The sequence below is a fragment of the Suricata suricatta genome, chromosome 2 (genome assembly GCF_006229205.1).
Source record: "Suricata suricatta isolate VVHF042 chromosome 2, meerkat_22Aug2017_6uvM2_HiC, whole genome shotgun sequence".
Classification (NCBI taxonomy): domain Eukaryota; kingdom Metazoa; phylum Chordata; class Mammalia; order Carnivora; family Herpestidae; genus Suricata; species Suricata suricatta.
In genome coordinates, this window is record NC_043701.1 from 159,844,953 (window position 1) to 159,867,487 (window position 22,535).

Here is a 22,535-nt window from a genome sequence, read left to right on the forward strand (position 1 = left end):
CAACTTTCTTCAGAGTAGCCAAAGTTTCTGTTGATTTCTGAATCTTCTCCTAGTATCCCCAGCTTTAAACTTGCATATGATCTTATTTCCTTTCTCTTCTCATATCCCATGTCCAGTGTGTGAGCAAATTCAGTTTGCTCTGCCCTCAAAGTATACATTGAGTCTCAGTTATTTCTCATTACCTCTACAGCTACCACTCTAGTCCAAAAGAGTGTCCTCTTCCATGGACTACTGTGAAGCAGTCTTTTAATCAGTCTCTTTATTTCTGTTCATGTCCCCTACAGTCTGTTCTTCATATAGCCTTGCTCCATTTAAAAGGAGTCAGATCATGTCACTCTAAGACTTCTAGGTAGTTCTCTATGTGATCTCTCTATCTCTGTGTATAGCTTCTCATCTTCCTGACTTCTCTCTCCAGCGGGGTAGCCTGAATTTCTTATGGAGTAGCTTGCTCTAAGAAGAACTAAGCATAAGTTGAATGTCACTTTTTCCATACTTTATTAGCCAAAGCCCAGTTTCAAAGGCTAGGACAAACTCTGTCTTTTGATGGAAGGAACAGCATTCAGTGTTTGGGGAGGGATGGAATTGTGGCAGGCTGTCGTTGGAGATCAGCTGTCCCCACCTAAATGACCTGGATGATCTGGCTTGAACTACTCCAACTTACTTCTCCTTGTTCACTTGGTTCAAACCACACCATGCCTCTTTGGTGTTCCTTAAACATGCCAGACAGACTGCCGCCCAGGGCCTTTGCCCTCAAATTCCCTTTGCCCTAGACCATTCTTCCCCCGTGTAACAGAATGTCTGGTTTCCTCATTTCCTTCAGGTCTCAGTTCAGATGGCGGCATCTCTTTAGGTAAACTATCTCTGACCCCCATAAGCTTAAATAATTATATTAGTGAGTGTGTGTGTGAGTGTGTGTGTGTGTGTGAGTGTGTGTGTGTGTGTGTGAGTGTGTGTGTGTGTGTGTGTGTGTGTGTGTGTGTTTAATTGCTACATAACCACCATGATAAAATACCACCCATTCATTAGCTTACAGTTTTCTAGATCAGAAGTCTGGCATAGCATGTCTGGGTCCTCTGTTCGAAGTATCACAAGGCTGACACGAAGGTGCTGAGCAGGCTGAGCTGTCATCTGGAGGCTCTAGGGGGAAATCCTCTTCTCAGCTTATTGTTGTTGACAGAATTCAGATCCTCGCCTTTGTAGTATTGAGGTACCTGTTTCCTCACTGGCTGCCACCTGGGCGCTCTCTTGGCTCCCAGAGGCTGACCACATCCTTTGCCATGTGGTCCCCTTCTTTTTCAGTAACCAGTTGGAAAAAACTCTGCTTTTAAAGGGCTCATTTGATAGGTCAAACCCATTCCAGTAATCTCCCTATCTTAAGGTCAGCTGATTTGGCATCTTAATTAAATCAAAGCAGTGCCTATGTGTTTGTTTGAATAGCTGAGAGAAGATACACACACACACACACACACACACACACACATATACATCAAGGCCCAAGAATCTTGGGTGGAGCCATCTTAGAATTTTGCCTACTACAGTAACATATACTTTTGATTTCTATCCCTTTATTTTTATTTAAGTTTTTAATCTTTTATTTTAGAGAGAGGGGGAGAGGGACAGAGGAAAAGAGAGAGAGAATCTTAAGCAGGCTCCACACTCAGCATGGAACCCAACGTAGGGCTCGATTCCACGCCCCTAGGATCATGACCTGATCTGAAATCAGGAGTCAGACATTCAACCAGCTGAGCCACCCAGGCGCCACATATCCCCTTATTTTTCTTAATAGCACTGTGCACATTATATTTTCTATGTATTTAGTTATAGTTTTGTCTTGCTGCACATACTACCTATAAGTTCCTGGTGACAGACACTGTTATTTTGGTTCAGTGTTGTATTCCAAGCATCTAGGACAGTGTTTGACACGTTGTATGCTCAGTTGATATTTGCTTAATGAATTAATTAATAGAAAGATTTCATGGCATGTAAGTTTGATTTCCTTTTTAGAAGGGAAAGGGCAGGTTGAGCATATACATGCTATATTTAAGCTTTATCTCCAAAGGTCCTAGTTTCAGATTATTCATTGGCCTTTCTTTGCACGGGAGGTTTCTTATTTGATTAGTAAAAAATAAGTTGTAAGTAATTATACAAATGTCTAGTAACTGGTGTATACCAAAAAAAAAAGCAAATTAGCTTTTTTGTTTGCTAGTAATAATAACTTAACATGCTTTCAGCTTTCAGGTTTCATCTATATATCTCCAATTAATATCTTCCTGTGAACTTTTACACATGGATGCCTAGTCATCCAGCAGTATTCCTGATTTCCCAGCTTACTGTGGTCTTTGTGTGGCTTTCTATGTGATTGCTATTCACAACCATCCAGTTACTAATAGAGTAACAGAGTGAGCTCCCTCGTATAATAACATTGCATGCCATACCAGAAAATTATATATTTCCCTCATATTCAGCACTTACTGTTTTCATGTCTCTTTTAACCCACCCCTTCTGCAGACGAAACTTGCCAATGGCACTTCCAGTATGATTGTGCCCAAGCAACGAAAACTCTCAGCAAGCTATGAGAAGGAAAAGGAGCTGTGTGTCAAATACTTTGAGCAGTGGTCAGAGTCTGATCAAGTGGAGTTTGTGGAACATCTTATATCCCAAATGTGTCATTACCAACATGGACACATAAACTCATATCTTAAACCTATGCTGCAGAGGGATTTCATAACTGCTCTGCCAGGTATGTCTACGGGTGTTTGTGAGCCATTAATTTGCCTGGAAAATATGTGACAATGGTAATGGAACTGGATCTTTCATCTCTCTTTTTAAAAGTCTTTATTCGCTTGATTTTTATAAACTGAGTCCTTTAATGTTACCTTCTTGGGGTGTAAATACCTAATGTCAAACTCTGGAAATAGAGGCTCTTCTTCCCCCAGTCTTCTCTGTATATCCAACCCTTTTAGTCGCCCTGTTCTTACCCACTCAGAGGTGCAAATGAAATTTTTTCTGAGGTACTACTTTGATAATATGTCTTAGTTTCAAGATATGTTAACTTATGTACTTGGATTTGGATTCTATGGGAATTAGCCAACAGAATATTTAAATTGTGAGACTGAATAAGAAACATTTTTAATTGAGTGTTTTATAAAGAAAGGTATCTCAGGAGCCTTGTGACGTTAATTTGTGAACTCCAGGCTTTGCAACCTTACTGTTCTCAGTAATCAAACATTTATCATAAACTAAATGAGGGTTTGAATACACACACACACTCACACACTTAAAATACATTTTTTGTGGAGGATGATGTGGTGGTTTTACTGAATGCTTGGTGGTGATCCTAGGATACTATGTAGACATGATTATTTGGGGAAAATGCTATCTTAAGAAAATATAAGGTTGTCATCTGTGTTAAAAGTTTATTTTAAAAGAAAATATAGTACAAAAGATGAGTGAATTTCTAAAATATTTTTTCTTATTTTTATTTTTCTTCAATTGTTTCCTGATTATAGAAGTTCTAGGAAATTTAGAAAATTCAAAATTATTTAAAATATAAAAACAAAATTTCCCAGAACCCCGCCATTCAGAGAGAGCCACTAATATGCTATTAATATTTTGGCATGTAGCCTTACTGTTTTTTCTAGGTGTGTATATTTCCTTCTAAAGCATTTGTAACATTTTTTCTTACTATGTTCTTAATGTATTTTCCTGTGTTTTTTAAAAACATAATTATGTATAGTATTATATTCTTTATGATGGCCAAAACACATATTATTTAACCCCTTTTTTTGGACATTTAGGTAGTTTAAAATGTTTTTCCTATTACAAACTTTGCTGTGATGGACATTCTTATTCATTAATCTTTTCCTAGGAAAAAGTAACAGAAATAGAACTCCTATATTGAAGAATTATGAATATTTTCAAGGTTTTTAATACTTATGTGAAACTATCCTCTTCAAAAAATATACCAACCCTCCCCAAAATGGCATATTACTACTTTGCTTAATCTGTGCCAATTATCTTTTTTGTTTGTTTGTTTTTCCAAAATTGGAATTTAAATCATCCTTTAAAACAAAAGAAATACCTATTTATGTCTTAGAAATAACAATTTTAAAACTAAATTTTGTACCTATATTTTTTGTTAAATAGAATAATAGACTTCTGCCCCCTCTTCCCTCATTGGATTTTGTTTTAGCCATAGGCAAACAGTTTTCATTGTGCGAACAATCTGTGTGTACCTCATTACTGTGCTCTCCCCAGTTACTGAGACATGCTACTATCTCAAGCATATACCACTAAGAATTGAGCAGGAGTTGATTAGATCTGTGTATCCTTTGCCTAATCCTGATCCCTGATGTGTATCTGCTGACCACTTTATAAGATATTAAATCACCAGGCTAATGCTTTACGGCCATTTTAACTTATAAACCTACACCATCTGGCTACATTTAGTAAACCAAACTACTTCAAAAAATGCCTATAATCCATTAATGTAATGGGTTTGTTTCGAGTGTTAGGTGAAATTACTTCCAAAGACTTACTATAGGGACATAGTGAAAGATCAGGAACAATTTGATGACAGCCATTAAAAACACAGGAATGAATTTTGGAAACTTCTGATGGCATAGAAAGTTTCAATTTAAAGGTGCAGGAATTGTACCATCGCTGTTTTTTGCATGAGGAACTAATTATTATATCTTTAATTGGATTATACTCATTTTCCTTTAATAAGAATTAAGTGATGGATGCCTCCATCTGCTGATGCTTAAATATGAACATGTGATGCCAGCCAAACAAAATCCATTTTCTTCTCCAAATCTGCTAAAAAAATGTGACTGGTATCCATACAATTTTATAATTAGAATAATGTTTAAGCACATTTGGGTTGTTGCTAATGGTGTCCAAGTGTGTCTTTGTGTGATTCAAGGGAAAGGCACAAAATGAAATGCAGTATTCTCTTTCCTTTTGGTTGTTTGTGCCTAAGGGAGTCAGAGTATGAAGGAATCCTTCTGCACTATTTAAGTCGTTAGCAAACCTTTGATATGTAACCTGAAAGAGAACTAACTTTGAATATGTTTGTCTCACTTGTGAATTAAAACAGTAGCCAAAAACTTCATTAGTGTGCTCATCCTATTTTATTGGATCTCTTTCGTTGAGGCCTCAGTACACTTTTGGGTGGTAGAGTTTTTTAATTGGGAAGTCCATCCAGTTTAGGCAGCCCAAGATCTACTTCCGTTGTTTTCCTCTATATCATCTACCATCTTTCCTCTATACATCCTACAAAGTGGTCTCTGAAATTCTAACCAAGTTATTTATTGGTCTGGGATTTTTTTCATTTTTTGGTCAACTGTCATTTAGGCTTTATAGCAGCAACTACTCTCAACTACAGTTGGTTTTTTTAAACATTTTAAATTAAACTCATACTTGAACTTAAACGTACCTCTCTCTGTTTCCTCTCGGGATGTTCCTATACCATTCTGTATTTCCTTCTTCTCTCCTTTCTGCATGCCCAAAATTCTATAACCCAGCACATTCTGACTTAGTGCCTTTCCCCTAGTACATTTAAAGGATATTTCTTTTACTGAACAGCTTTGGAACTGCAGGAGTAATAGAAACGGAATGAGAAATGGACCTAATATAGAGTTTTGGGGGGGTCTGAATCACAGACTTTGAGATGCCATCCATAGAACATCCCCTAGTGCTGAAATCCATATAGATAGATGTGAATCGTTTTCTAGAATCCTTTTTATTTTTAATGTCTTGGGGGGTTTGCTAGTTGTTAGCTCTAACTTCCTTATCTAAAGGAAGATGGAAAATACTGTTCATTTCTGTAACCTTATGGAAAAATTATTGACACTCATTTTACCCAAGTTTCTGTTTGAAAAAGAAACTGGACCACACTAGGGACAGTGATATGCTTTCAGAATAGAATAAATGCTGTTCTTTTTCTAAGGACTTTTTGTTAAAAAAAAAAAAAAAAAAAAAAAAAAAAGCCATTCACCACCTATATTTCTCTTATTTGCCTCCTCCCCCAACCCCCAACAGCTCGGGGTTTGGACCACATTGCTGAGAACATTCTGTCATACCTGGATGCCAAATCGCTATGTGCTGCTGAACTCGTATGTAAGGAATGGTACCGAGTGACATCTGATGGCATGCTATGGAAGAAGCTTATTGAGAGAATGGTCAGGACCGATTCTCTGTGGAGAGGCCTGGCAGAACGAAGAGGGTGGTGAGCCTTTGAACTTTCTTACTATTATGAAGCTTCAGGACTTGGCCGTTCAGTCATTGGAATAACACTGGGAACCAGTGATATTGCTTCTCATTTAATATCATGATTTTGCTGGTTTACAGCAAAAAATGTAAAATCATTGTACTCAACAGTTATTCTTTGGACCAGTCATTCATAAATGACATACTGTGTTGATACTACTTTGCAAAAAATGACTAAAAACCGACTTTGCTTACAGCATTCTATTCTCTGGGCAGAAAGTAGTGTCCTGCAAAAGTGCTGATAGGCAGTTTGTAAGACAGATGACATTAGATCACACAGAAGCTGTCAGATGCCTGAAACAACCCAGAACAAATAAGTATGTTCTCCTCCAGAAGATTTCTTGTCTTTAATCCATGGCTGTGGTGTTTTATCACCTTTGTAATCAAAATTATTTTAACACTCAACTAGAATAGGAATTCTAGGCATTGGAAAGAGCAAAGTGTATAATCTAGTATATATCATTGTTTCTCCATACGACTCATATTTTCATTAGATTTTACTGATTAATCCCAAATTCCTTAAGGCATAATATAGTTAGCAGCCTGAGACACCTCACCAATTTTTTTTATTGTTCTTTTAACATAAAGGTACCATTTCATTAGACTTGTGCCTTCTATGTGTACTTGCAAAGGATGTCTCTAGACTGTCACTGAAAGAAAGTCAGGTGTGATCATTTCATAAGTAACATAAAAGTGACCTTAAATATTTTAGCTGATAGATATGCACCAGCAGACATATGTGTTCTCAGGGATATCTTGAGCAATTAATTTTATCAATTATTTATCTTGGACCATAAAGAGATACAAAACTGTTAAGAGGACCAGCTTTTCTTAACAGTTTTCATTAAAATATAGTTAGCTCCTTTCCTTTTTTTTTTATCTTTGAAATTCATGGCTCCCTTTCTCTTTTTTTTGCATCTTTGAAATTCATTGATATATAATAAAAGTAATGACCCCCCCCCCAAATATTATATCAAATGCTTTGAGAAATTTCTGTCATCTGGCTATTAGGAAGACTTTAAAATTTCTCGCAAATTCAATTTTGAAGGAAGCAAGTGCCAGGCAATTCTTTGGCTATGTAAAATCGAATAAATAAAAGCATAGTGGTATTCTTCCCAAATATGTTTTTCTTATTCTCATTTATTTCACTATATAGAAAAATAGAAACCTTTCATAATTTATTTCATATTTGGAAATAAACTTTATTAAAAAGCAAAAAATACATATATTTGTATGGGATCCAAAGTCCATCATTTTGCTAATAAGCATGCCAGGACCAGCCTTAGATACAGAGCAGTTGCTTACGTGAGAGAATTTTAGAGCAGCTAGGAATATTCCACTACCCTTCACAGAGAGAAAAGAAGACAAAAGAAAAATTATCCCCTAGGGGCACCTGGGTGGCTCAGTTGGTTAAGCGCCTATCTCTTGATTTCAGCTCCACTCATGATCTCACAGTTCATGGGAGTAAGCCCCGAATTGGACTCTGCACTGACAGCACAGAGCCTGCTAGGACTTCTTTCTCTGCCCTTCCCCCACTTATATTTTCTCTGTCTCTGTCTCTTTCTCTCTCTCTCTCTGTGACTCTCCACCCCCCCCCCCAAATAAATAAACTCTTTAAAAAATGTCATTTAGGGTCACATGGTGGCTCATTTGGTTAAGCAGCTGACTTCAGCTTGGGTCATGATCTCATGGATTGTGAGTTCAGGCCCTGTGTTGGGCTCTGTGCTGAAACTAGGAGTCTGGAGCCTGCTTCATATTCTGTGTCTTCTTATCTCTCCCCCATTTGCACTGTCTCTCTCAAAATATAAATAAAACATTAAAAAACAATAAAAATTAAAAGAATGTGATTTAGGGTGCCTGAGTGGCTTAGTCAGTTAAGCATCTGACTTCAGCTCAGGTCATGATCTCATGGTTTGTGAGTCCAAGGCCTACATCGTGCTCTCTGCTCCCAGTACGGAGCCAGTTTCAGGTCCTTTGTCTCCCCCTCTCTCTGTCCCTCCCTCACTCACGCTCACTCACACTCTCTCTCTCTCAAAAAATAAACTTAAAAAAATTAAAAAATAAAATCTTTTTTTAAAAATGACATTTAGAAAAAACAAACCAAATTCTCCTTCAAATTGGAACTCGTGACCTAAAATCTCTATGATAGAGATTCACTCCCATAGCAATAAAGGTTTTCTTCCCTGTTAAAATATACTTTTTTTCCCATTTGGACTGTAAATAACAGTAAACCTTTATCAGACATTGGGAGTTTACAAACTCTTTTTTTTTTTTTTAAGTTTATTGATTTATTTTTGAGAGAGCACGTGCATGTGTCTGCTTGGGGAAAGGGTAGAGAGAGTCCCATGCTGTCAGCACAGAGCTTGATGAAGGGTCCATCTCAAGGAACCATGAGATCATGAGCTGAGCTGAAATCAAGAGTCAGATGCTTAACCAGCTGAGCCACCCAGGTGCCCCCTACAAACTCTTCTTTTTTTGAAGACAGGAAGAACAAGAAACAGATGAGCAGATTTGGGCAGATGCATGTTTGAAAATGCCAAAGATAAGATAGCCTCCACAATTTTACTTGGAGTTGGCAATAAATAAGAAGATCTGTTATGTTACAAAGAAAAAAATAAAAAGATCATTGAAAAAGTGGCCTTTTGTCTTTTAAAAGGGGTCTGTGAAGGTATGGCTGAGAAATAATCTAGGATCCGGTATAAATTATCACTCTTTCCCTATCTCCTCAACCACAGGAATCCATTCCTGTTCTTTTGAGCAGTTTTTCATAGTTCAGACCATATTCTTTTGTCTCTGGCAACATTTGTCTTCTTACTTTGGTAGAGCCCCATGAAGTTACAATATTTGTCCACCCATGGAGACCTCCTCTAATATGCCCCTTGACTTTCTCTGACTGCTTGTTTTTTGGTTTTTTGGGGGTTTTTTTTTGAGGGAGGGAGGGAGGGAGGGAGAGAGAGAGAGAGTGAGAGAGAGAGAGAAGAGCATAGCAGAGAGAGAGGGAGACAGAATCTGAAGCAGGCTTCAATTCTGAGCTGTCAGCACAGAGCCCAACACAGGGCTTGAACTCAGACTGCAAGATTATGACCTGAGCTGAAGTTCGATGCCTAACCCAGGCGCCCCTGGCTGCTTATATTTTTAAATTTGTGTTTCTTCTTGTGTTAGTGTTCTCCCCTACTTTTTAAAAAATTCAATCTCTGATCACTTTCGCATTTTCTCTTAGATTGTCTTTCCAAGCCTATTGTGTCAAAGTTTTCCTTTCATACCTTTCCCCAAATCCTGCCTTTGAAAGTTTCTTCCATTTCCCCACCAAAAATAAATAAGTAAGTATAGTTTTCTAATGAAGCTTTGGGTTTAGCTTCCACTCCACTGTTGTATTTTGTATCTAGATGAATTTGACAGTTTGCCCCTAGGACATGAACTCTGTTGCTTTCTGTCTTGAATAATATTGAGTATGCTCTCTGTGCTCAGTAACCATAACTCTTACAAGTATAATAAACGACCACTTGGGAAAGTCCATTTTCTTAATCAGCGGATCACGTTTTATGATAACATTCTAAATTTAATATTTAGCATTTATCATGTACTTACATTCTCAGAGGTACTAGGCCTTTCACACAGAAGTGGTCCCTGTTGTCAGAGAGCTTCCATCATAAAAGGTTTTGACTTACAACACAGATATAGACTGAAAAGCCAGTTTTCAGCGCCTCGCCACCCTTTTTTGTAGCACCTTTAATTTGAAGAAATTCAGACACTTTAGCAAGGCATGAAAAATACATTGAGGTAAAAAACGAGATCAGAGGCTTATATGATTTCTCTTCTCTTAGAATGTAGGGATAGTTTCATTACATATGAAGAAAATCCTGGGGTGCCTATATTCAATTGCCAGAGATTAAGAGGAGGGCAGGAATCTCTGAGGAATGGTGGGTACTGGGAGATAATAAAGTAGTAGAGTGTAGGCTCTGAAATCAGATTCAAATTGCAGGTCTACTCGCTAGCTGGGTGACCTTGAGCATGTTACCTAACCTCCCTGACATTTGATTTCTTTGTTTGCAAAATGAATGTAGTGATTATCACCTCATGAAAGGGTGTTGGAGTTGAAATTAGTCAATTATAATTATTAACCAAATTTAGAATCTCTTCACTCAAAAGCTGTTGTTTGTTTACAGTGTGTTTGCAGAATAAGATTGTTCAGAGAAGTGTACTTGTAACCCAGAATTATTTCATAATGTATCTTGTTTGCCCTTTATGTTGATGTCTCATATTTCTTGCTCCTATTAGCCCCCTTTTAAAAACTATTTTAGCTTCTCCATTGTAGATTTGCCTTCCTCTGTTAACACAGAAGTAAAGCCAGCTACCTTCCTGATAAAAAATTTTCTCAACTAATTTTCAAGGTATATAATAGGAAGAGGGCAGGAGAGAAGCGCTCCTGGAGACATTGAACAATTAATTATATTGTAATGGAGCTATAGAGGGAAGAGTGGATGACTGGCCTAGAGAAAACATGGTTTCTCTGGTGCCAGGATTACCCTCTGAGGCATTTCTGCCTGTCTCCACTTTGCAAGGCACGGTGCCAGTGAGAACAGCAGTTAGTACACCCATAGTGGGGTTTACTAGCTTCCACACCGTGTTTGGTGGGTTCTTAACTTCAGGATGAGGAATTAAATTTTTTACCCAGCAGGAAGTGATTGCCACTTACCGATTTTTTTTGTAGCAAAGATCTAGCTTGGGATATGAGTATTCCAGAGATGTGCTGTCATAAGGAAGGAGATGCTAACAAATGTTGCTCACTGGAGTCAAGGAAAGGCAGTAAAATGCATGTGTGTCTGTGCATAGCCAGGAACACACCTGTGAAAGAATGTCATGCCTTAGACTTGACAGCACAGTGCTCTCAGGCATGTCTTTTCATCTTCTTCCATACCTGCCGCTGGACACTCCTGTGTTTCCTTTCTTCTCTGACAAAGTGAATTGAATTGCTCCTTTTATTTTTATTTTATTTATTTTTGATACAGAGAAAGACAGAGCATGAGAGGGGGAGGGTCAGAGAGAGAGGGAGGCACAGAACCAGAAGCAGGCTCCAGGCTCTGAGCTAGCTGTCAGCATAGAGCCTGACGCGGGGCTCGAACCCACGAACACGAATGTGAGATCTGACCTGAGCCGAAGTCGGAGGCTTAACCGACTGAGCCACCCAGGTGCCCCAATGAATTGCTCCTTTTAAAGCGTAGCTACACTGATCACCAGCAGCCTGGGTACCTGCGCTGCCAACACACCTTACCCCACGTAAATGAAGACTAGGAAAAATGATCTCCATGACAGAGGCATTCCTACTGCCCATGATGCTAGGCTCCACTGATGCTAGCACAACTTTGCTTAGTGGAGGGCAAAAAACTGTGGGGCATGTGCCTAGTTCAGAGTTAGTAGTTATCATCACTAACAAAATTTGCAAAGGCCCGATGATTCTGCCTGTACAGAGGTCTGATAGACCAGTTGATAAATTTTGATTATATGTATTCCCTTTGATGACATTATAATATTCCTGAAGGCCTAATATTCTGATGGCTACACAGCAGGTCATCAGTGTTGACTGAGTTCCTTAGAACCCAGAAAGTTATTCCCTGGCATGGGACTCCTGAAATCGGGTTTAACTTCACACTTTTCCAGACTAGTTATGGAGATTATATGGAATGACAACTGTGACAACACTTTGAAAAAATATGAAGCTCCTTGTAAATGTAGGATACTGTAATTTTTATTGAAAATATTTATTGTTTTTTAGGGGACAGTATTTATTCAAAAACAAACCTCCTGATGGGAATGCTCCTCCCAACTCCTTTTATAGAGCACTTTATCCTAAAATTATACAGGACATTGAGGTAAGAATCTATTTATATTTGGATATTCGCCAAATACTAGAGAATCATCAGCATTCTTCAGTAACGGAATTGTTACAGCAAACCCATTAAGGTTTATTAATGTGGGTTAAAAATCAATTTAAGTAAATAGGGTAGGTAAAATAGAGTACAAAAATTTTAAAGCTTTTAAAGATTGTTTACTGATAGATAAATAGATGAGAGAGAGAAAATGATACCTTCATGCAGTAGCGCTGAGACTGTTACAGTCTGATACTCAAATATCTTATGAGTTGAGCCTCCCTGGAAGTTCCCTGGTAGAAATGGCCACCACATAGGTGTGAGGAGCACTGAGCATGTAAACTCAGGGAGTGCACTGCTTGCCTTCTGTTGCCCCTTTTCCACCAGGTTTATCATTTAATTGAATGAGCTATATGCAGGAGAGTTCTAGAAAATAAATCTTTAATAACTTTACAAATGAAAAATGTTATGCAGTTTTAAACAGTGGCTTTTAAAAAACGTATTTTGAGTTTACCTTAAGGTCTATATATTTTATAGAGTGAAGCACTGAGCATTTGTCATTGGTTTCCATGAAAGTCAGATAACAATTTAGTGCTGGTCCTTTCCTAATTACTACCGATTTTTTACTATTCCTTCTCCTCAGACAATAGAATCTAATTGGAGATGTGGAAGACATAGTTTACAGAGAATCCACTGCCGAAGTGAAACAAGCAAAGGAGTTTACTGTTTACAGTATGATGATCAGAAGATAGTAAGCGGCCTTCGAGACAATACAATCAAGGTGAGGTCTGTTCAATTATGGGAAGATGGCTGAAGGAGCAAGGGTGTCCACATTAATAAAGCAGTCCAAGCACCATCCCTAAGCATTATTTCCAAAAGGTAAATGAGAGTTTTAGGTTGTTTCCAGTCCTGAAGCCAGAATCATTTCCTTAAAGGACAGTTCCTTGCTTTCCACCAGAAGCATGTACAAATGGATAGTCCTAGGGTTAAATTCTCTCCTTACAATGCACTGAATGTGCTGTTACTCCTTTGGGCTTCACATAATTATAGGTTACCCCTGTTCCTTAATGAAAAGGAGAAAGTCTGTGTTAGTATTGAAGCCACACATATATATGTACTTAGCTATACCTATAGAAAAGAACGCATTCCACATTACTCTGGGCTTTGATTCTTTAGAGGAATCAAACACCTAATAGAACCAACAAGTCTCGGCAGCATCCCATCATCACAGTGATCAAAAGGATCTTGTTTGCCATTCTAGATCTGGGATAAAAGCACGCTGGAATGCAAGCGAATCCTCACCGGCCATACGGGTTCTGTCCTGTGTCTCCAGTATGATGAGAGGGTGATCATAACTGGATCATCAGATTCCACAGTCAGGTAGAAAAGTTCACATGATCTTTTGAACTCTGGAATATCAGTCTGTTCTGTTCTTTGTCATAGATAGTAGTTTTGTTATATGTAACTGCATGAACACATTTCTGAAACTTCATAACTAAAGAAGAATAAACCATCAGCTCTCCACATCTTGTGTCTACCTAGAAGTAGAAAACTTGATTTAGGAATGACTAAGGCAAGTTTACATTTTTGCACATTGAAGAAACTTCATATCCTGTTTTAATTTGGGGAAATCATCAATTATAGAAACTCGGTAAACCTTGTGTATGCCTTACGAAAACCGCCTCGCAGGGGAATGATGTGAATGGAATTAAGCCTCCTTTCACGTGGTTATAACTGTGGTACAGACATGCATTATCTCCTTTAAAATGTGTACAGGTGAGCAATGCTCTCTCTTTGCCAGCCCCTTCCCTGCTGTCCCTGCAGTTTTTAATTGCAAGCTTTACTCAGGGAGGGGCCTTCAATTTCCAGAGGCGGTAGTGATTTGATGACACAGCCATTATGCTGCTGGAGTCCAGTGTAGCTTGAGTGCTAGGGACCGGCAGCACTGCTGGAAACCTCTGTTAGGAATTTTGCCTTAAGCTAAAGGATTTAGCAAACATAATGCATCAAAAGTAACTTTAAAAAAAAATAGGGGAAAAAAAGCAGTTAACTGCATGTTAGATTCTCTGAAGTTAAATGTTTACCATTCCAAATTATCCTCTGTGAATAGAAAAGGCTGTTCTTCTTTCTTGTCTTTTGACTTAAAGGCATAGCAAACTCAGTTCTTATAGTTATCGACATTTAGCATTTATTGATGCTGTGGAGTGCCTCAAGGAAGCTAAACATTGTAGAGGCTAACATCATTTATAGGATAAGGGACAAAATGATTTTCTAAAAGATGGGGTTAAATTGGAAAAGGAAATAAAATGTGTTATGAAAATCAAAGTAAATACACAAAAATAGAATAATCAAAATATATCATCACACAAAATTCTCAAGCTATCCAAAGGCCCCACACTCTGCTGTAAGCCCCCATTTACACTACAGCTATTTTTTTTTCCTTATCTTCTTTAATGTTTATTTTGTTAGCAAGCAAGCACAGGCATGAGCGAGCAGGGAGAGGGGCAGAAAAGAGAGCGAGAATGTCAAGCAGGCTCTGTGCTCATAGCACAGAGCTTGAGCCCACAAACCTTGAGATCATGACCTGAACTGAAATCAAGAGTGAGACACTTAACCAGCTGAGCCACCCAGGTGCCCCTGGGATGGCTATTCTTGATCTCTGACCCTATTCAAAACACAGAAATGGGGCTTTGAACTTAGACTGTAGGTCATCTTGGGCCTGGCCTGTAGGATAAAATTGAAGATCCAGGGTTATCAAGCTCAAATCCACACTACTAAGTTAGTCTGTTACAGAAGCTTCTTGGTCTGTATCAGTTCTATTTCTTGAGGGCTATCCATGGGACACTACTGCTACTGTCATTAATCAGATTCCTACTTTAAAATGTATCTCATTAGGGGTGCCTGGGTGGCTTAGTCAGTTAAGCAGTTAAGCATTTGACTTCGGCTCAGGTCATGATCTCATGGTTCCTGAGTTCAATCCCTGCATCAGGCTCTCTGCTGTCAGCACAGGGCCCACTTCAGATCCTCTGTCTCCCTCTCTCCCTCTCTCTACCTCTCCCATGCTCATGAGTACTCTCTCGCTCTGTCTCGCTCTTTCAAAAATAAATAAACATTAAAAAAAATAAATGTATCTCATTAAACGAATCAGATTAAATGTCAGAAGCCTTGTAATAATCTTGAAGTCTGGGCCTATTTAGTAGGTGATAGTGGTTGTTGTATCCTCATTCTTACCCCTTTCCCCTATAACTCATGCATATTTCAAATAGCGTGTCTCAAGGATTCCACATTGACAGCATCCTGTCTGTCTCCTTGTCCTGTTCTCCTAGTACAGCCCTCTATCTGTCACTTCCCTGTGGTCCATTAGAACTCTTTACCTCAGCTCAGTCCCAAAGCTGCAAGAGAGTAGAGTATAACACTACTTATGAAAATGGGGCAGGATGAGTGGGGACTGTGGCAGTCAAATAGATTGTAGCAAGGCATATCATGAAAACCTCAGATAACCTTCTTACTGTTGTTTGATCCAGGGTATGGGATGTAAATACAGGTGAAATGCTTAACACGTTGATTCACCATTGTGAAGCAGTTCTGCACTTGCGTTTCAATAATGGCATGATGGTGACCTGTTCCAAAGACCGTTCCATTGCTGTATGGGATATGGCCTCCCCAACTGACATCACCCTCCGGAGGGTGCTAGTCGGACATAGAGCTGCTGTCAACGTTGTAGACTTTGATGACAAGTACATCGTTTCTGCATCTGGAGATAGGACTATAAAGGTAATGAGGCATTTTTGATAAGTCTCCATTTTAGAGTAAGGTGTTCATATGAAAATCCAGTCAAGGGAAGTTTCATATTTAAATGTCCGTATGGAGTAGCTTAATACTTAATTCAGATACTAGTCTGTCTGTAAAAAGGCAATGAAGGAGACAAGCTGTGTGAAAATTTTGGTCAGGTATCTTATTCCTGTAAATAATGGTGAATGTGAGAAGGCCAGGGTAAACTTAGCTTCAAGAAAATTTGTCTATAAGACCAGACTAATAACTCCATAAGAATAAATGAATCAGAGGAATTCTCATGTGATAGCAGCCAGCTACAAATTAGCCCTATATTATTGAGAATTAAACTTGCCTTTTTTTCTTTTTTTGATTTGGTTTGGTTTAGGAAGTTGACTTCCCCCTATTGGCTCAGTACTATTTTTTGCTTCCCCAAGACTCCAGTTGCCATAGATTTTACTAGTAAAAGCACCAAATCAACCATCAAATGCTCTTTCTGTTTCAGGTATGGAACACAAGTACTTGTGAATTTGTAAGGACCTTAAATGGACACAAACGTGGCATTGCCTGTTTGCAGTACCGAGATAGGCTGGTTGTGAGTGGCTCGTCTGACAACACTATCAGGTGAGCAGCAGGTGCCGTCAGCCAGAAAGGATAGTATTGCCCTGCCACTCATTGTTTGCACATAGATCCAACAAATCATCCAGTGTGTTACGTTTATAGTAAAATGTTTCTTATTTTTATTTATTTATTTTAAGATTTTTATTGTTAGGAGTGCCCGGGTGACTCTGCCATTTAAGCATCTGACTTCAGCTCACATCTTGGTCTTGTGGTTCATGAGTTCAAGCCCCACATTGGGCTCTGCATTGTGGTGGTGTGGAGCCTGCTTGGGATTTTCTCTCTCTCTCCCTCCCTCCCTCCCTCTCTCTCTCTCTCTCTCTCTCTCTCTCTCTCTGTCTCTTTCTTGGTCCCTTCCCCCACTTGCTTGCTCACTCACTCTCTCAAAATGAATAAATAAACTTAAAAAGATTTTTATTTTTAAGTAATCTCTACCTCCAATGTGAAGCTCAAACTCACAGCCCAGAGATCAAGAGTCACATGCTCTACCAACTGAGTCAGCCAGGGCACCCCAAATGTTCCTCCTTTCTGTAGCTTCTTACAGGTAAAAGTTTGACCAAAAAAAAAAGTTTTTCTCAAGCAGAAACATAGCACAGCAAAGCCTTTTATTAATGTGTTTCCTTCCTATAATAGTTTTATTACCAGATATACTTGTTTTAAAGGTGCTGCTTGAATGAGGAAGTGGACAGGAGTGACAAGTAGATGGAGGTGAAGGCCCTTCTCTTTAAGTTCTTCCTGTGTGCAGGTGAAAGGTCCTAATAGAGAGCCAAAGGCCTTTTCTCCACCAGTGTTCTAACAAAAGAAAAAAAAAAAATATTGTCCCCCTACTAGAAGTTGTGCATTTTGTTATCTTAGCATTACATAATTAATTATCCAGGGGGTTCCCAGTCTTTGAAATTATGAAGAATCCACAGATTAAAGTACTTTTCCCTTCACAAAGATGAGTGACACAGATATGAATAGAATTTGGAATTTATCAATCCTCTCCCTTCCTTTGAAAAGTACTAAGAGGATGAAAAGGCCATTAAAGGGGCACCTGGGTGGCTCAGTCTGTTGAGTGTCCGACTTCGGCTCAGGTCATGATCTCACAGTTTGTGGGTTTGAGCCCCATGTCGGGCTCTGTGCTGACCACTAGCTCAGAGCCTGGAGCCTGCTTCAGATTCTGTGTCTCTTTCTCTCTCTGCCCCTCCCCTGTTCACACTCTGTCTGTCTCTGTCTCTCAAAAATAAATAAAATGCAAAAAAAAAAAAAATTTTTTTTAAAAAGGTCATTAAAAAAACAACAGATAAAACTATTGTCACATCCAAAGAAATAGTTCTTTCATTTGCATTGGTCTGAATTAAGACAATTTTTTAAATTAATACATAGAAGTTTTTGAGAACTTGCTTTTTGTTCCCATTATATGGGAAAGACTGTCCTGGACAGTGGGTAAAAGGCAAGAGTGTCCTTACTAACAGATGTGGACATGCTTTGTGAGGGCAGGATATCACTGATACCCTGCATCTCATTCTTAATAGTGATTTCAGGAAGCATTACTTTTCTTGGCTTGGTCATGTCCTTCATAGGCAACTGGGGGCATTCATCCTTTTTATGCCTTGGGGACCTGGTTACAGAATTATATAAAGCATTGTGCTTTGAAAATATATACTTCATTTGAACTTAAATCATGCATTCTTCTGCCTGAGTTACACAGCAGAAAGGAAAGAAATTACATGGAAAACAATACGTTTTTGTATGAGTGTTGATTGATTGTATTTTTGTGGATTTTTTGAAGACATACCAAGTGTATTATTATACCATCCAAAGCTTAGGAAAGAATACATGAAAGTTTCCTCAATTTTCTCTTCCAGATTATGGGACATAGAATGTGGGGCGTGTTTACGAGTGTTGGAAGGCCATGAGGAACTGGTGCGCTGTATTCGATTTGATAACAAGAGGATAGTCAGTGGGGCCTATGATGGGTGAGTTTGCTAACAGAGTTTAAAAATATATATGCATCTTGATCCCCACTGCCTCCGGATGTTAAGTATAGTCTTTCCTTGGGGCGACTGGGTGGCTCAGCTAGTTAAGTGTCTGACGTCAGGCTCTGTGCTGACAGCTCAGACCCTGCCACCTGCTTCAGATTCTGTGTCTCCCTCTCTCTCTGCATCTCCCCCATTCAGGCTCTGTCTCTCAAAAATAAATAAACATTAAAGAAAAAAATTTTTTAAATATATAGTCTTTCCTTGACTGTAAAAAATTATAGATTTCATGGAAAAGATCTGATACAATATTTCTTGTGCCTAATCTGTGTATTCACCTTTCCTTTGTTTACTTTTTCTTTTTCTATTTTTAACCTTTATTTATTTATTTTGAGAGAGTGGGCAGGGAGGGCAGAGAGAGACCCAAGCAGGCTCTGCACTGTGAGTGTGGAGCCCAAAGCAGGGCTCAAACCCATAAACCATGAGCTCAATGACCTGAGCCAAAATCAAGAGTCAGACAGACACTTAATTGACTGAGCAACCCAGGCACCTCTTTTGTTTATTTTTTTGTTTGTTTGTTTACTTTTCTAAAATGTTCTTCCCAGTTACCTAATTGTACTTGTTTGTTCGTGATTTTCATTAATACAATAGTTATTTGGTTATACATTTGTCTGTTTTACTCTATAAAGCAAAGAACTGGAAAACTCCAGTATACCAGGATATGTGTATAAAATAGTGACTTATTAACAAAATTGAAATACTAGAGGCAGTATCTTTGGGGCACAGTGTGGTAAGGTCTTGAATTTTTATCTCTTTGAGTAATTCCTAAAAGTGGAGCTCTTGTCTTCACTTCTAACATTTGTTACAAGTTTAGTAGTCTTTTTTTTTTTTTCCACGCATGCAAAAGCAAAGGGCTTTATTACGAATTTAGGCCCAGCCAGCCTAAACTCAGGCTCACAGACTTCAACAACACACTGGATCCATGTGGAGTGAGCCCTGAACAAAGGCAGGGTAGGGCTTTTATGAGTTTGGGAAGGGGGAGTTACAGGAAAGTGGTTATAGAATCTGTTCATGTTGTGATTGGATAGCATGTCCATCGTAAACTCTTAACAAAATTATATTCACTTATAAAGGCCTCCTTATCATTTCTTCTTGTCAAGGTGCCTAACATGGGGGAGTGGAAGGCTGTGATTCAAATACTGGCAGCTTTTAAATATCAGAAGCTAACTTACAGTTTTATCTTAGTTTATGAGCTGCCTATAGTGATTAAGACAACTCAAGCTGCAGGAACAGACCACTCCCTCTACTTTGAGTCCGCCATCATTGTTCTACCCTGGGAAATTGTTTGGGGTGTGATGATAAAATTCCAGCTAGGTTATATTTTCTCATTGCCCCAGTTTTGATCTGTTCCCGCCTTTCTTGGGTTTTGTCTGTTATTTACCTTGAGGAGACATAACCATATGTTTGATTTTTAGAAGCGCTAAGCTTTTCTTACTTAAATCAAAATATGAGAAGTTGCTTGTAGGGGCTCCTGGGTGGCTCAGTCAGTTAAGCCTCCAGCTTCGGCTCTGGTCATGATCTCAGGTTCGTGGGTTCGAGCCCCGCTGTGCTGACAGCTCAGAACCTGGAGCCTGCTTCCAACTCTGGTCTCCCTCTCTCTCTGCCCCTCCTCGCTCGTGCTCTGTCTCTGTCTCAAAAATAAATAAAAAACATTTAAAAAACATTTTAAAAAAAGAGAGAGAGAGAGAGAAGTTGCTTGTATAAACTCCAGAGTTCTTCAGTGGGCTCCATTCCTCTGGTACATGTGACGTGGGCCATTCTCAGAATTGTAGGTTTCTAGGCCTAAATAATCTGTTTTATCATTAAGGGGTCTAGTGTATAAGATCTCTTCCTGGCCTCAAAGTATGGTGTAAATTTACCATTCACTACCTTCAGCTTGGTTAAAGATAACCTGTTTCTTGTTTTTAGGGTAAACTTACACTTTTTCCCCTGTTATGACCAGTAACCTTAACCCAAGAATGAATGCAAGAACCAAGTCTCCAAAAACAAAAAAGTTTTTATATATTCCTGTGAGCTACATTTGTCATATAAATTACATTCACCATACATACTTATTGCCATGCCTTTGTGTTTTTCTTCCTGTGGTCCCTTAATTTTGCTTTTAATTGAGATTTTCATCCCATTTTTGATCTTTAGAAAAATAAAAGTGTGGGATCTTGTAGCTGCTTTGGACCCTCGTGCTCCTGCAGGGACTCTCTGTCTACGGACCCTTGTGGTAAGAGCCTTGTTTCGAGGGGGGTGGGGAACAGGAAGGGGAATGAATTAAACATTCATGTGCTGTGGAAGACAGATCTGGATTTGATAGTTAGAAGCTCACAAAACCTACTACTAAGTGGAAAAGCAACCAATACATGACAATAAAATATGTTTATATAGCGCCTTTCATCCAAAAGTGCTTTAGAGACTATATATGGAGAGGAACGTGGCAGCTGTTTAACAGCTGCACAGCAACTCTACACAACAGTTTAGTACAGGAAGTGAATAGGAATTCTGTATCCACCAGAAACAGTAGGGGGTACTTAGGGAGAGAGAACATAATTACTCAAATTGGAACCTGTCCAGAATCTGAGGACCTGCACACCTGTGCCTGCAAAAAGGGCTATGGGAGTCTGTGTGAGCCCCCGGTCAGCCCCCTAGCTCTGCAGCCTGTTCAAGGCACGCTGCCTCCAGCAGCATGAATCCCGTCTTTTTTATTCCTCATATACCCACTTGCCGTGAACATCTTGACAGTTGAGGAAAGAAGTGACTCAAAAGGAGGAAAGTCACCTTTGAAAGCACTCAATTCTTTACCATGGTGTTCACCAAAGGCCCAGATGAGAAAATGGCCTAAGGTTAAAAGCTGCCGCCCTTAGAAAAAGGAGATTAGGTGGGGCACCAGGGAGCACAGAATCTTTGGCACAACTCAGGAAAAAGATGAGAGCTCGTGTTTGAAGCCCAGTGTTCTGAATCCTGACTCTCAGCATTTGGCAGTTTCTGCTCTGGAGAAGAGAGAGACGTTTCTTTGTCTTAAAACCTTGTTGGAGTTAAAGCTCATTCTTGCAGCACCAGACCTGCTTTACCTGTGTTTCACACATGTTTTTAAAGTGTGTACTTATATTCCTTTACAGTTAAACTAAGTCTGGTTTATTTCGAAGTATAATTTATATACAGCAAGTTTTACCCTTCTTTAGCGTGTTTTTCTGAATTTTGCAGTGTGTAAGCACCTGTCGAGATCTAAAACATTTCTATCATCCCCAAAACAGTGCCCCTTCATATCAACCCCCTCTCCCTCACCCCTAGCAACTATTCCTCTGGTTTCTTCCTAATAGTTTTGCTATCTTAGGAATGTCATATAAAGTAAATCATAGAGTATGTAGCTTTTTGCATTTGGCTTTTTTCACTTCATTTGAGATTCATTCATGTTGTTGCATGCATTCGTACTTTGGTGTTTTGTTTTTTTTTTTTTGTATTGCTGAGTAGTATTCCATTGTGTGAGTGTGCCAGTTTGTTTATTTTGCTCACCAGTTTAAGGACAATTGGAATGCTTCCAGTTTGAGGTGATGCTGAAAACATTTCCAGACAGGTTTTTGTGTACATATACTGTTTTCATTTCTCCTGGGTAAATACCTAGGAGTGTAATTTCTGGGTCCTATGAAAAGTATATGTTTAAACTTAAGAGAAACTACCACGCTGTTTCCCAAAGTGCCATTTTGAGGTTTCACAAATCCAAACCATTTTGTGTTTCTATTGACTTAATATATGAGAATCCCATTTTTCCACATCCCTGAACCATACTCAGTATTGTCAGGTTGTTTTTTTTTTTTTTTTTTTTTTTTTTACAGAATTATAGCAGTTTGAGTGGGTATATAGTGGTTGTAGTTTTAATTTGCATTTCTGTGATAATTAATGGTGTAGAACATCTTATTTGCTTATCTTCTTTTATGAAGTGTCTGTTCAAATCTTGTCCTCATTTATTTATTAAGTTGTCTTATTAAGTTTTTAAAAACGG

At 38.8% G+C, this 22,535-nt stretch overlaps 1 protein-coding gene across 7 annotated transcripts in view; it reads left to right on the forward strand.

The window, feature by feature from the left end:
* Positions 1-22,535, forward strand: part of BTRC (beta-transducin repeat containing E3 ubiquitin protein ligase) — a 176,558-nt gene that overhangs the window by 142,934 nt on the left and 11,089 nt on the right. For all 7 annotated transcript variants that reach the window (XM_029932417.1, XM_029932414.1, XM_029932415.1 and 4 more), the window contains 9 exons: positions 2,509-2,740; positions 6,043-6,229; positions 12,044-12,140; positions 12,781-12,918; positions 13,399-13,517; positions 15,662-15,911; positions 16,414-16,532; positions 18,377-18,487; positions 20,684-20,762. In XM_029932417.1, coding sequence (XP_029788277.1) covers positions 2,509-2,740; positions 6,043-6,229; positions 12,044-12,140; positions 12,781-12,918; positions 13,399-13,517; positions 15,662-15,911; positions 16,414-16,532; positions 18,377-18,487; positions 20,684-20,762 — 1,332 coding nt within the window. The remainder of the gene's footprint in view (positions 1-2,508; positions 2,741-6,042; positions 6,230-12,043; positions 12,141-12,780; positions 12,919-13,398; positions 13,518-15,661; positions 15,912-16,413; positions 16,533-18,376; positions 18,488-20,683; positions 20,763-22,535) is intronic.